At 56.7% G+C, this 13,609-nt stretch overlaps 2 protein-coding genes across 2 annotated transcripts; one reads left to right on the plus strand and one right to left on the minus strand.

Moving 5' to 3' along the window:
• Positions 1–9,253: 9,253 nt before the first annotated feature.
• On the minus strand, positions 9,254–10,048 carry VOLCADRAFT_108548 (uncharacterized protein; the record flags this gene model as incomplete). Its single annotated transcript, XM_002959234.1, has 1 exon — positions 9,254–10,048. The coding sequence occupies exon 1, from the start codon at positions 10,022–10,024 to the stop codon at positions 9,254–9,256; it is 771 nt and encodes a 256-aa protein (XP_002959280.1). The 5' UTR covers positions 10,025–10,048.
• A 1,120-nt stretch (positions 10,049–11,168) lies between these two features.
• On the plus strand, positions 11,169–13,242 carry VOLCADRAFT_100708 (uncharacterized protein; the record flags this gene model as incomplete). Its single annotated transcript, XM_002959232.1, has 4 exons — positions 11,169–11,375; positions 12,141–12,233; positions 12,727–12,826; positions 13,124–13,242. Coding segments are annotated over 4 exons (519 nt in total), but the record flags the coding sequence as incomplete, so codon positions are not given.
• Positions 13,243–13,609: the final 367 nt, after the last annotated feature.

Raw genomic sequence — 13,609 nt, forward strand, 5'->3', positions numbered from 1 at the left:
GTGTTTACCCGGAGTGGGGTGGGGTGGGGAAACCCCGATGGCAGGGGTGGGGGTCACGTCCTCGTTGCTGCACACGACTTCTGGACCCACGGCACATGCTGGCACATCGCCGTGATGATGACGACATATGTTATGTTATATGATAACTTGATCTCCGACATGTTTTTGACTTGGCTTCACCCCCCATTGGGGCCCCATGAGGGGCAATGGGACGGGGGGACTCGCCATGCCGCCGCAAAATAGGTGTTCCCCCCAAAATCCCTGCGGTCGACCTATTGGGTGTACGGCACGTGTACGGGTAGAACTGCATCATGTCACACCGGACCAGTTTCACGTGTGTGTGATTGTGATTGTGTGCTCTTACATTCCATGCTTGTTCGAATGGGAGGGCGACATACATGTTGTGGCTCTTCTCTTTTGGCGAACAGAGCAAGGTAGCGCAGATAGAGCGCCACACTTTACTATGATGAGAGAATGCGGTTCAGGAAGCAAAGCGGCGCAGGGGGCCGTTTTGATGGCAGGGTGAGGCGCGATACACACGCACACACACACATGGACATGGAAGTATTTACTAAACTGCTAACTGCTCGGATCATTCGCTGAACCATCAACGTACCCGGTAATTCCCGTGGCCCACTCCGTACACTTTCTGTGATGGTGGTGATTTGGAAGTGCCTAGGGTGGAGCCCTCCTTAAGGCTGCAAGCTGTAGCTGCTGCTGCCGGAATGGCCGCCTTGTGGGGGCATGTTTTAGGATGCAGCACCGGAATTCATATGCCCACTCTGGATAGGTACTGCTTTTATGTGGGCACGTCGTGATGGTGGTGATGATGGTGGGTACCATGCACAGGATTCCGTGTTTTCCATTATTTGGCGTATTTAGGATTTTATCTTTTTTTCCTTCTGTGACTTTTATTTTGTCTGAAGAGGCTTGCAAGCCGTAGTAGATATATATTCGCGATGCGTCTGTTGCTGAAACGTTATGACATTAATCTCATCAAGCGGGCGGGATAAGTCACGAATGAAAACCTGCGCCAGAATACTTTATTACGTACGGCATACGGCATGGTACGGCACCACAATAAATACGGCGCACGTGGTACGGCACCAAAGCTTGTTACTGAGACTGCTGACAGTATGCCACCCAAAGCTGCACGACATAATCGACCAGCATCGCCAGAGTCGTCCTCAGACCCGCCCGGATGGGCGACCCTTAGTTGCTGCTGTTCAAAAAGACACTGGCTCTTGTGACAGGCCAGCAGTTGTCGCACCTTTGCGGCGATGAGCTTGAGCTTGAGCTGATAGCTATATGCCAGCGAGCGCAACTTTAATAGCGTGCCCAACCCAGCAGCTAGAGCAGTTTGACGTCTTCTGTTGTGCCCGTGTGTGTGTATGTGTGTGTGTGTGTGCGTTGCCGCATGCAAGCCTGCCGGGAATGCCGCGACCCACGCCAGGACCGGGCGTACCCCTCCACATCAGCTCATTTGTACGGAAGCACGTCGGGTGCCGGCGGCCGCGGTGCGGTGGCGATCGCCATGGCTGCATGCATGGCTAAGGTCGCAGTCTCCATCTGAAAGAAGAGCATCCGTCTCGCTCGGCCTCTTCTACCCCTCCTACCACCGCACCTTTCACCACCACCGGTGAACCAGCAGGCTGCCCACAAAGCCCAGTGTGCTTCTCAGTCCACCACAGCTCATTCATATGAACCCTAAAAACATGCCGGGAGTTTTACGGGGCCCAACGCCCAGTCGCCCAAATGATGTTACGTTGCGTTACGTTACGTTACCGGAGCGCTATTGCAATCCCCCCCGTCGGACCCTCCAGTCGCCCGAGCCAACCCAGCCTCAAGTTATAGGCGGTTGGCCAACGGCGAAGGGAGAGTGAAGAACTCACCTCCTTAGGATGGTGGAGATTTCCGCCATCTACAAATGCAGCAGCGACGTCGAAGTCTGTAAATGATAATGTAGACCAGGATGATCCACTGCAGAGTGTAGGGCCGACCTGATCAGGTACGAGGGAGGGTGAATAAGGGTGGCAGGCTTGCAGCAATCCTGGAGTCACTAATATGAACGGAAGATGCAGTGTTGGTTTCACTGCACTGTGGCAACAAGATTGGTATGGCACAGGTTCCAACGTTGGGAAACTGACACCATGTCAGTGGCGGTAGAACGTTGAGCCCATGCCGAAAAGTCATTGCATTGGGTTCTAATGTCATGAAGGTCGTTGTGTCAAATTTTCAGGGTGATTGGAGGGGGGTCGACTTCTGAGGTACCGGGTTTTGCATGGCGTTTGGCATTTGGGCCAGGTTCGAGTGTGGCCAGGTTCGAAAAAGTGAGGTTGTCCGTCCCAAGCCAAAATTTGTGTTTGTAACCTTTGTTGCTGATCGAAAAGGCACGTATAAAATTTTCAGGATGCGGGCTGCTTTGCAGAAATCCATGTCGAGACATTTCACCATATCCGGTATGCCATGGCCAAGGTCGACCGCTGACAGGTCCGCCAGTGCTACTGCCAGCTGTTGGCGATTGACCACAGCCCCGCTGCGGTGGAAGCTACCCGCCTGACTCTCCAAGCTCATCAGATGTGATCTAGCCTTCTCAGATCAGACCTCCAGCCTTCTAGGTCCTCTGTGGGACGCGTTACACGGTAGTGTTGATGTGATGGTGGGTCCAACTGTAAGGTCTGGTCCTTCAACCTCCTGCTGAAATAGCTGTAGCGGCCCTTGGGTCCACCTGTACTAATACGTAATACCGTACACCCTCCACACGCTTACACAACGCGGGTAGTGCTCTCTCACCCCAGTGCCAGTCGCAAGGGGCCTCAGTCCTCGGTCCTACTCTATGCCGGTGCTGGACTCCATGCCGCATTGGTCTTCACATGTTCCGCCACCCACTCCCAACCACCGGTCCGTTGCTCCCAGGTGTTCAACACGCCCTATGTGCCCACCCCAGACGAGGAGGTGGAGCGGGGCGGCATAGCGTCCGCCGGGGCAGGGGATCATCGGGGCAGGAGGGTCATTGACAAAGTGCTGCCACTGGTGGGTGGGCGGGTGTGTGGGTGTTGGGACCTGGCTGTGAGTGAATGAGGGGATGCAGGACTGCACACTGTCAGATCTGATGGATCTTGCTGCTGGGCTGCTGCAGCTGTCACTGCTACCCCCGAGTAAGGCCTCCAGCCACTACTGACGTGAATGCCGGGTTTGCCTCTCCCCTTCCATGCAGCTGCCGGAGCTGTTATCGCCCCGGGGGGAGCTGTTCATGCTGACGGTCACGGAGAACGACCCACAAGGTGGGGCGGTGCACCGGAGTTCAGTCCCTCCAGCAGTCAGCAACTCCATGCGCGTGCACGCGTGTGTGTCTCTCGATATGTGCGTATGTGCTTCCCTACACACACCCGCAGGTCCGGTGAATCCTGACAACCACTCCCCACTCAGGGCCGCCATGGTTCCCGGGGCTGCTGCGCCGGCTGACGGGACTGGGGGGACGGGATTGCCCTCAGTGGCTGCAGGGCTGCCTGCCGCCCTCTGTGCGCTCCAGTCCAGGCTCCGGCCCCTCCACTGCTGCTGGTTCTTCCACGACCCCCAGCGCTGCGGTGCTGGTAACAGGGGCTGGGGCGGCTGCGGCCGCGCCACTCACTGCACTGCTACACCTGAGAGTGTCCCCACAACAAGGGCACCCATTCAGAGCTCCACGGGGCCAGGTGCTAAGTGTGCCCTCCAGGTAGTCATCCACGACGCCCTGGCAGTCCGTGTACAGGAGGAGTGGTTGCCGAAGGTGTTTACGAAGTGTGGTTGCCGAAATGTAAAACTGGACGGCGGATGCCATTTTGCTCCCAGGTGTCAAGGAGTGCAGAGCAGAACGCGTCCACACTCAGGTGCCTGCTCCTGAATGACACAAGGTCGAACAGCTGCAGGAGCGATTGGTGCCACCAAAGAACATGCTGGCCGTCTCGCTGGAGGCGGAGGTCCCACCCAGCCTTAGCGTCTGGTAGGCAGTTGAACTCCGTGGGATAAGATTGGCGGACATAAGAAGACAGGTCAAAGACGCAACTGATTCAAGGCAGGGGACCTGCCTTAGGATTGCCGAAAACTGAGGTTTCCCTTCCTGGAATTCCACCGCCGCTCCCGCCGCCGAAGGGTGGCTCGACGACTGCGGCGGGGGTGGATGCCAACGTGCAGCAAATGGCGACTGGTGGACGTGGTGATGCTGGCGGCGGCGGCGGCGGTGACAGTCCCTCCCAATGGGTGGTCGTGGGGCTGGCGGCGGGTTTGGCCGGTGAGAAGTATTGTCTAGCAGCTGCCGTACTTGCCGTACAACTAGCTATTCAGCTGTTTTGCGGTAAGGGCCCTGGTGGACGTGAAGCAGTGTACGGCAACCCACACGTACCTCGTGTGTGTGTGTGTGCACTCCTGTGTACACATCTCGCAATGCTGTGTAGCCCCCTGGCCAGCCGCTCAGTTCTCAGGCTTGTGGCACCCTGTGTAGGTGGCGGCGCCGCATTAGCGCTTGTCGCTGCAGCACTTGCCGGGATGTACGTACTCCGGCGGCGGCGGTGGGTGGCGGTGGAGGCCGCCGATGACGGTAAATGTGGCGGTGGCGGCGGCCCTGCCGGCGGCGGCGGCGGCGCGGCTGCCGGCGTCGAGGGATGCGAGACGGCGGCGGCGGGGACGGGATCCTTGACCGGGACGGGTGTACTGCATGTACGGGAAAGGATGACCAGGGTGATGCCGGCAGAGGCGGCTCGGAAGGATACTGGAATAGCTGGCACTGATCTCCCCCGCCGCGTTGATGGTGGAGGCGGTTTCGACGGCGACAGCAGTGGTGGTGGCGGTGGCAGTACGACAGCCAGTAAGCCAACCTTGTCGGAGGGGGAGAGCAGCGGCACCCAATGCGGCGGCGGTGGCGGCGGTGCTGAGGTATCCACTTCCAGCAGCAAGACGCCGCCGCTGCCGGTGGTGGCAGCGGTGGCGGTGGCGGTACCGGCGCCGGCAGATTCCAGTGGCGTCAGCGGCGGCGAAGCCGCAGCCCTGACTGCGGCTGCTGCTGCTGCTGCTGCTGCGGCTCCTGTCGGGCGAGGCCAGTTAGGTAGGTGCCACGTGGGACGTCGTGGCCGCCATGGAGTACGACATGGGTATGTGACCTCGGCGGCGGCGGTGGAGCCTGTTCCGCATGTCCAGGGAGAGGGTGTCGTACGGAGATGAATGCGACCAATTTGCAAAGTTAGGGCACGTACGGCAACGTGGCGACACGGCTGTCTACATTCTCCCGCCCAAACCTGCTGCCCCCTGCTGGCCCCCCACCCCCCACCCCGGCTCCCCCGCTGCAGGGCCCCCGGATCCCTCGGATGTCGAATCCGTACGACGGTCGTTGCTGCTGGCAGCTCAGAAACATCGGGGAGGCGCACTGCAAGTACAGGTGCGTCTGTCAGTCTGTCCCAAATCCAAACCCGCATCCAAATCCGAGACAAAATCCAAATCCAAATTCAAATTCAAATTTCAAACCTTTTCAAATGCCCCACCTGTCTGAGTCCAGGTGTTATCGCTCCTGGGGGAGGGTAGCTTTGGCACGGTGTATAAGGGTGAGTGGGTGGGTGGGGAACCCTGGGTGACAAGGGGAAGGGGGAGGAGGGAGAGGAAATGACGAAGCAATCTTGCAGGCGCTGTTATTGCCTTTTGCTGCATGTGCTTGGTGCCTGGGGAATGCATTTCAGGGTTTCAGGGCATGATGGGGGGCCCCCGCAACCTAGGCGACGCATTCGGTCGAACGTCACCATGGCCGCAGTCGGGGGATGGCAAAACGAGGGGGGAAAGGGGGAAAACACGGCGGGGCGGAATGGTTAGGAGGGCGTGTTTCAGGGCATGACGGGGGACACCCGCAACCTAGGCGACGCATTCGTTTGAACGTCACCATGGCCGCAGTCCAGGGATGGCAAAACGAGGGGGGAAAGGGGGAAAACAGGGCGGGGCAGAATGGTTAGGAGGGCATGTTTCAGGGCATGTCGGGGGTCCCCCGCAACCTAGGGGACGCATTAGTTCGAACGTCACCATGGCTGCAGTCGGGGGATGGCAAAACGAGGGGGAAAGGGGGAAAGCGTGGCGTGGCGTGGCGGGAATTGGAACAGGGCAGAGGTGCCACCCACGTTCTTGTGGGTCTGGGTTCAATTCCCAGGTGTCCCGTACTGATCCATGATACATACACACATTTGTACATGAATGCATGAGCACACGGATGGTGGGGCACACACATTCACATGCAAAGGACGGAGGGAGGGAAGGCCAAGGGAGCGCAGGGGACAGCAGAGGGGAAGGCACAGGATGGCAGAAGGGAGGGCAGATGGAAGGGGAAGGGAGGTGATGGGAGGGAGCGTGGAGGGAAGTGGGGGGGATGATGGAGGAAGGGTGGAGGAAGAGTGGGAAAAGGTATTGTGGAGGGATTATTGAGGGAGGGTGGAGGTAGGGTTGGAGGGAGGGAGGGTGAAATGATGGAAGGATGGAGATGGAGCGCCATGTCTCCCTTGGTTCACGCCCCGAAGGAAAAAACAGCCACACGGTTCTATGGGCCTGGAGGCCTCAGTGTTATTAGCATATGCAACATTCACGCCCACACGAATCCCCCAGGGTCCCTGTCGTATTTTAGTTATTTAGCCAGTGGCTCAACTGTTCATTTGACTGGACATTCATAGGAGAGTCATCACACACACACCCAGCAGAGACACACAAACGCGTGGCACGCTAAAACAGCCATCAAGCCTGTAATTTATTTAACTTCTGGAGAGACACCCCCAGACTCCCGGATGGGCAGTGGCAGGTGTTGTGTCGTGTGCGGGGTTTTTAATTGTTTGGATGTTGTGCACAACACATGGGTGAGGGGCTCTTGCTGTGTTGTTTCATCTCACCACAGCCTTCACCACACAGCCCCTGGGGGTCAGTTGTTTTTTCAAACACGCCACGTGACACCACCACACGCCGCCCTGATTCATTGTGAGGCCACATCATGGACACAATATCCGAATGTGTCAGAATGTCTCGACGATGCCGGGGTTTAGGGGGATGCATTTGGAATACATCCAAAGCACGATACATGTCAGATGCATGCAATGTGGTATGGGATGTGGGGTACGTTTAGACTCTTTTTATGGGCCAGAGGGTCGTCCAGCTGTGGAGGGCTGGAGAGAGGTGCAGTGGGGGACTCTTTTTAACATCTTTTACACAAACACTAATGTGGAGGAACGCGCGTTTTTGTTGGTAGGAATGCATGTGTTTTGTCTTCTCCCACTTGTGGTGGTGTAAGTTGTTTTGAGGCACACCACCCTGTGGCGTGCAAGTGAGATTTTGTGCGCACGCAGCTGCAGCTGTGTGTGTGCATGTGCATGCATGTGTTCGAACTGTATATTTGTTGCAGACCCGTGGGTTTCTCTCTGCCCCGATGATGCCCTGTGGCGCCCTGCTTCCTGTATGCTAGTTTTAGCATGTGTGAAACAACTTGCAGAATGATAGGTGTGATGGGAGCGACAAGCAAAGCTGTTGTGCTCAAATGGAGTGTGCAAATGGATGTTCGGCGACATGCGAACACCACACAAGCAACTCCACAGACTAAAGCGGGTGATGCACATATAGACGCATACATGATTTGAGGACATGACCTGGTGTATGGTCCCTTTAATGTAGGGGGGCCCTGATAACTAGTACCCGGCCTCAAGTAGGCATTTCCGCCAGGCTTGCATTGTAACGAGAGCAAGGCAAGCTCGCATGCATAACTGAAGCCGAAGTGCTCATCCACCGTACACAGCCAAAGTAGCTGGGCGCACGTCAGCGATGAGGGCAGCATCTAGAGTATGTACCACTGTTCCCCTTCCTGTGCCGCCCGCTTCACCGCCCCAGCCACCCGCGCCCTGCACGCATTCTCCTCTCCTTCTCATCCCTACAGCCTAACTCTTGTTTTTCCCCCCACCCCCGTCCCTTTCCTCTAAGCGGCCACACAGCCACAGGCGGCTAATGTCTGGACACACCATCAAACAACAACCGCCTGGCAAACTGTGTTTCATCAAGCAACACAGCATATCATTATGCATTTGATTACAGTGCATACAATGTCGGAAAAGCCGACAACAACTCAGAGCGGCACAGACAGCGGCTCATACAACGGCTCATACAGCGGCTCGTACAACCACTCCAACCAGCGAACAAACATTTTCCAAATCATGACACGACGGCATCTCATGCAACTGTAACATCATGAACAACGGAACCAAAAAATGCTTGTCCATGCTATGGCTCACATCCTGCTTCCCATTTCCATGTCTTCAGATTCCAACACAGCCATCACAAAAGCGAACTTGCGACCAAGTGTGTCAACACATGCACGGTGAACAAATCTGTAGCAACAGGTGTCAAAAGGTGTGAAGGCAGCATGCACGTGTGCTGCTCCATGTGTGTGTGCACATAGTCTGCCGCCGTGTATGCTGGCTCAGCACCGCACCCATACATGAATTCCACTCAATGCCCCAACCGCCCAATTGGCATATCCATGCTAGAAACCCTCATACCAAAGCCAGCACTGAGGCATGGCCCATACGTTCTTGCATTCAACAGAATTATTCTACCTGCTACCAGCCCCTATGTACAACAAAACATACAAGCCCCCCTTTCCCATTTTTGGCAGATGGACTGCAGCAACAGCAAACCAGCATTCGGGGGCCAGTATCAGTGCTGGAGGTGACAGCAATGTGGGCCCATCCACTACCTGTGTTGGCAGCGACAGGAGCGAGAGCATACATATGTGAGGTAAGGGGGGCCTGCTGGCAACACAACAAATAGGAGCCATAGCATATGTCGTGGGGCCACCCTCAGGGGAAGGGTAAACAACGAAGATGGGTTGGTCAGCACTTTCACTTCCATGCACATGTGTCACGTTTGGCCACACCTCAGCATCGGATTCTCTGGTGTGAATACCGAATCAGATCCATAGCCCACAGTATCGTGTCAGAGGTCAAGAGGTGCTGCAAATGCTTTCACTAACTAACTCGTGCTGCCATGACTCGTGAAACACCAAGTTTCTTTGCAGCTTTGGCAGGCCCTAAATGGGTGGACAGCTCAAGCGCTTGTGAGTGAAACAGAAGCGAATACATATCATTCCAAGACAAAACAAGTCGGAGGGGCAATGTTGCATTTCATACTTCTTGCACCTTAGCGTGCCTCACCATTTTACTCCGCGCACCACCCATCCACACCATCTCCCATCATCCATTCACTCACCAAACTATTGGAAGCAGATAGTCACCATCTCGTTGAGGTAGTCCACCTGGAGCAGGCACTTGTTGCGCTTCATGAAGTCCGCCCCGAGAATGGGGATATCCCGGTGATTGCTGTGCTCACCCTGGTCGCAAAGCCGCACTTGCGTGCGGCGGCAGCCGCCGAGGTTCACCATGGCGGCCATGGGCACAGAGTCACAACCGAGTGCAGTGAACACGCTCGGGCTGAACTCTGTGACAGGTGCGCCAGTGTCGACCAGCAGGAACACGTTGATGATATTGCCACGTATCTGCGCCGGCATGCAGACGAGTGGCCGGTTCGCTGGACCCCAGAGGATGCCCTCGACTTGCTTGACTGGTTCTATGCTGGGAGCCTCAGACAAGTAGGGCACCCCGAGCAGCGCGGAGACCTCGTGGATCAGGTTACTCTCCTTCAGGTCAAGGAGCAAGCTCTGCGCTGGCAGCGGCGACGGGGACGGGGGCGCAGGCTCGCTGGAGATATCGTAAGGGCCGCCTCCGAACATTCCTCGCTGAATCTCCACCAGAGGAATGATGGCGTCGTCTAGACGAGACAGCAGCGGGTCCTTGTCTGGCAGTGTTGATCGCTGATTCGTCAGCTGCTGCAGGTTCTCCTCAAACGACTTGTCAGATCCCAGCCCATGGCGCATTTCCGCCGGTAGCAGGTTGATAGCGTTGAGAGCACGGGATGCTCTAAAGGCAATTGGCGACTCTGTGTGCGCTACCAGGGACTCCAGCGTCATTTTCGTGGGCGACTCCATGTTTAGGGTTGGGGTTAGGGTATCCTCGATATGCATTCGATTACAGCATATACAATGTCGAAAAAGCCGACAACAACTCAGCGCGGCACCGACAACGGCTCATACAACGGCTCGTACAACCACTCCAACCAGCAAACAAACATTCCAAATCGCGACGCGACGGCATCTCACGCGACTGTAAATTTATGAACAATGGAACCGAAAAAAAAGCTTGTCCATGCTGTGCTTCGCATCCCGCCTGCCATTTCCATGTCTTCAGATTCCAACGCAGCCATCACAAAAGCGGACTTGCGACGAAGTGTGTCAACACATGCGCGGCGAACAAATCTGTAGCAACAGGCGTCAGAAAGGTGTGAAGGCAGCGCGCACGTTTGTTGCTCCGTGTGTGTGTGCGCGTAGTCCGCCGCAGTGTGTATGCGACCTCCGCACCGCACCCATACATGAATTCCACGCAATGCCCCAACCGCCCAATCGGCATATCTATGCTAGAAACCCTCAAACCAAAGCGAGCACCGAGGCACGGGCCTTGAGTTAAACAGAATTATTCTACCTGCTACCGGCCCCTATGTAAAAACCCTATGTACAACAAAACATACAAGCCCCCCTTTCCCCCTTTTGGCAGATGGACTGCAGCAACAGCAAACCAGCATTGGGGGGCAGCGACAGGAGCGAGAGCATACATATGTGAGGTAAGGGGGGCCTGCTGGCAACACAACAAATAGGATGCCATAGCATATGTCGTGGGGCCACCATCAGGGGATGGGTAAACATTGAAGATGGAGACCGAGGTGAAGCGGGTTGGTTATGAGGGCGGGTTTCAGGGTATCGCATAGGCCCCCCGCAACCTAGGCGACGCATTCGTTCGAACGTCACCATGGCCGCAGTCGGGGGATGGCAAAACGAGGGGGGAAAGGGGGAAAACGCGGCGGGGTGGAATGGTTAGGAGGGCGGGTTTCAGGGCATGACGGGGGGCCCCCGCAACCTAGGCGACGCATTCGTTTGAACGTCGTCATTGCCACAGCCCGGGCAATGCAAAAGGGGAGAAAATGGGGGAAATCACGGTGGGGCGGGTTGGTTGGGAGGGCGAGTTTCAGGGCATGGTGGGGGGCCCCCGCAACCTAGCCGACGCATTTGGTCGAAAGTCATGGCCGCAGTCCGGCGACTGCAAAACAAGGGGGGAAGGTGGAAAACGCAGTGGGGCGGATTTGACGACGATGCTGGTCTTGACGGTGGCGAGGCTCCGCTTCGTCGTCAGGACGCCGGTGCGGATAGCTACATGCTGCACATCTTCGGCAGCGCCTACACCAAGGTTGCGGGGGGTGACGAGTTTGGCGACTCGGGTGCGATCAAGGTGAGCTTGTCGGTTTGAAATTGTGGGAATTTGTTTCCGAAATCGGATCTGAACTTGATTGTGTATGAACTTGTTGGATTAAGAATTGGATTTGGATTTGGATTAGGATTTGAACCATTCATGCGACCGGGTAGCTCACTGATTTTCAGCCGCCATAGTCTTTTCATGTCCCCTCCTTCGTCCTCCTGGCCCATCACTCTCCTTCGCCCTACGCCACATTCCCCCTCCATTTGGACTTTGGACGCCTTCCGGCGGTTCATTTCTGAGTATCTTGCATCATATAATTAGGTTGGACCATGGCCCCCGGGAGATCCCGGGTTCGAGACCTGTCAGGGTCGAAAATCCTTTTGATGGTGGAAGGTATTGCGCCCCTAGTTGATGGACGGTGGTGACCTGGGATAAAGTTAACCTGCGAGCCGACCAGGAATGGAGTTGGGCCGCTGTCGACTCGGCAGATGTCGTTGGATGCTGGTGGTGGGTGCGGAACCTGAGCGATCCACTGAGAAGTTGACTAGGATGACTGGATGAGGGTGCTCCGAAATACTGGGGAAGGCAGGGTTTCGCAGGGTAGCTGCCACGGGCGAAGATACACCCCCCTGTTTCACACATCATATGATTACGATTATAATTATAATTCCCCCCTCCACTCCCCCCGCTCCACTTTGGTCCCCGATCTTGATGGCTGCCCTCCTGGTGGCGGTATTGCTGTTGCTGTTGCTGTTGATCTTGTCCGCCCGTTGATGTTCGTCGTACTCAACGGAGCAGGTGTGGCTGCACCCCTACTCCACGGTCCGCATGCGACTGGACATGCTGTGGGTGATGGCGGCGCTGGTCATGGCGGCCGTGATGTCCCTGCAGGTGTGTGTGTGTGTGTGTGTGTGTGTGTGTGTGTGTGTGCGGGGAGGGCATGACGGAGGGATGAGCGGGGTGTCGGGGGGAGGGTAAGGTTTGGGAGGGCGTCATAACAGGGGATTACGGTTGACTGGGTAGTTGGGTGGTTAGGTTGGGTAGTTGCGCCCCGTTCAGTCTCTCCCGCGTTGAAGCAGCGAGCGGGGAGGAGGGGATGAGGCTGCAGAATCAAATCTTGGGGCCCAGTCGCCTTAACTGCTAGGAGATGTTGGGAAAGTGGTGTTTGGGGTTGCTGGGGGGAATGGGAGCCCAGTTGCATGAGTGGTGCTGTTCTCGGGTGGGTGGGCTCACCTAGCCCAGCCTACAGGGCAGCCTACAGGCTCCGCTGCTGCGTGCCCCCGCGCGCCCTGCCCAGTCGTCTGAGCCATGTGTCGTCTTGGGGGTGTCTGCAGCAGGGGGTGTAACATCCCAACGGCACTGCCGCCTCACACACCCTCCGCAGATTGCCTTCACTACTTCGGGTACGGCACTGTCGTACCTGGTGGCATGCTTGGCCTGCAGTGTTGCCTGGATGGCTCACGTGGTTTGCAACTTCATGACCGGTGGGTGGTTGCGGCCGGTGGGGGAGGTGGGGACGGCTGTGTTCGTGTGTTCGTGTTGGTAGCTTAAGGGGTCCGGGATACGTATGTATGTACGTATGCATGTATGTACGCATGTGTTAGAGGGGAACATTGCTTGCGGTGGAGAGTGCGTGCTCTTGTTTGCGGCACTGCGGGAGGCGCCACTAAAGCGGGCCGTTAAAGCGGGGTTAAACAGGGGGGGAGGAGAGCTGGTGTGGCCCCCTCACCTGGCCCCTCACCCGGGATAGATCCCCCGCCGCCCTCACTCGACACCGACAGGGTACGACGAGGATGGCTTGATCGTCATGGACGCCGTGAAAGTACGGAACCGTTACTGCCGTACATACCTGCTTCTGGACGTTATCGGCGCGTTGCCGTACGCGCTCATCGCCGTACTGGTATGCGGGTCTGTGGAGGCTGGTGTTGATGGTAGTGGCGGCGGCGGTCATTGCTCCGCGCGTGACGCGCTGATGCTGCGGCTGTGGTCGCTGCTGCCACTGGCGACATTGCCACGGTTGCTGCAGTACCTTAGTAAATGGCAGGTGCGTATGTATGTGCGTATGTATGTGTGTATCTATGTGTGTGTGTAATTAGCATGAGTTGGGAACGGGTAGTGCGTGTGTACATGTTCGTATATGTGGTGTGATGTGGTGTGGTAAGAGGCACGGCACGGCACCGTCAAGAGGGTAGTGTGGGATGGGGTTGGCCTCTTGCCGTGCCGTGCCGTGCTGCGCCTCTTGGTGTGATGTGGTGTGATTTGATGTG

Source organism: Volvox carteri (assembly GCF_000143455.1).
Source record: "Volvox carteri f. nagariensis unplaced genomic scaffold VOLCAscaffold_140, whole genome shotgun sequence".
NCBI classification, from domain to species: Eukaryota; Viridiplantae; Chlorophyta; class Chlorophyceae; order Chlamydomonadales; family Volvocaceae; genus Volvox; species Volvox carteri.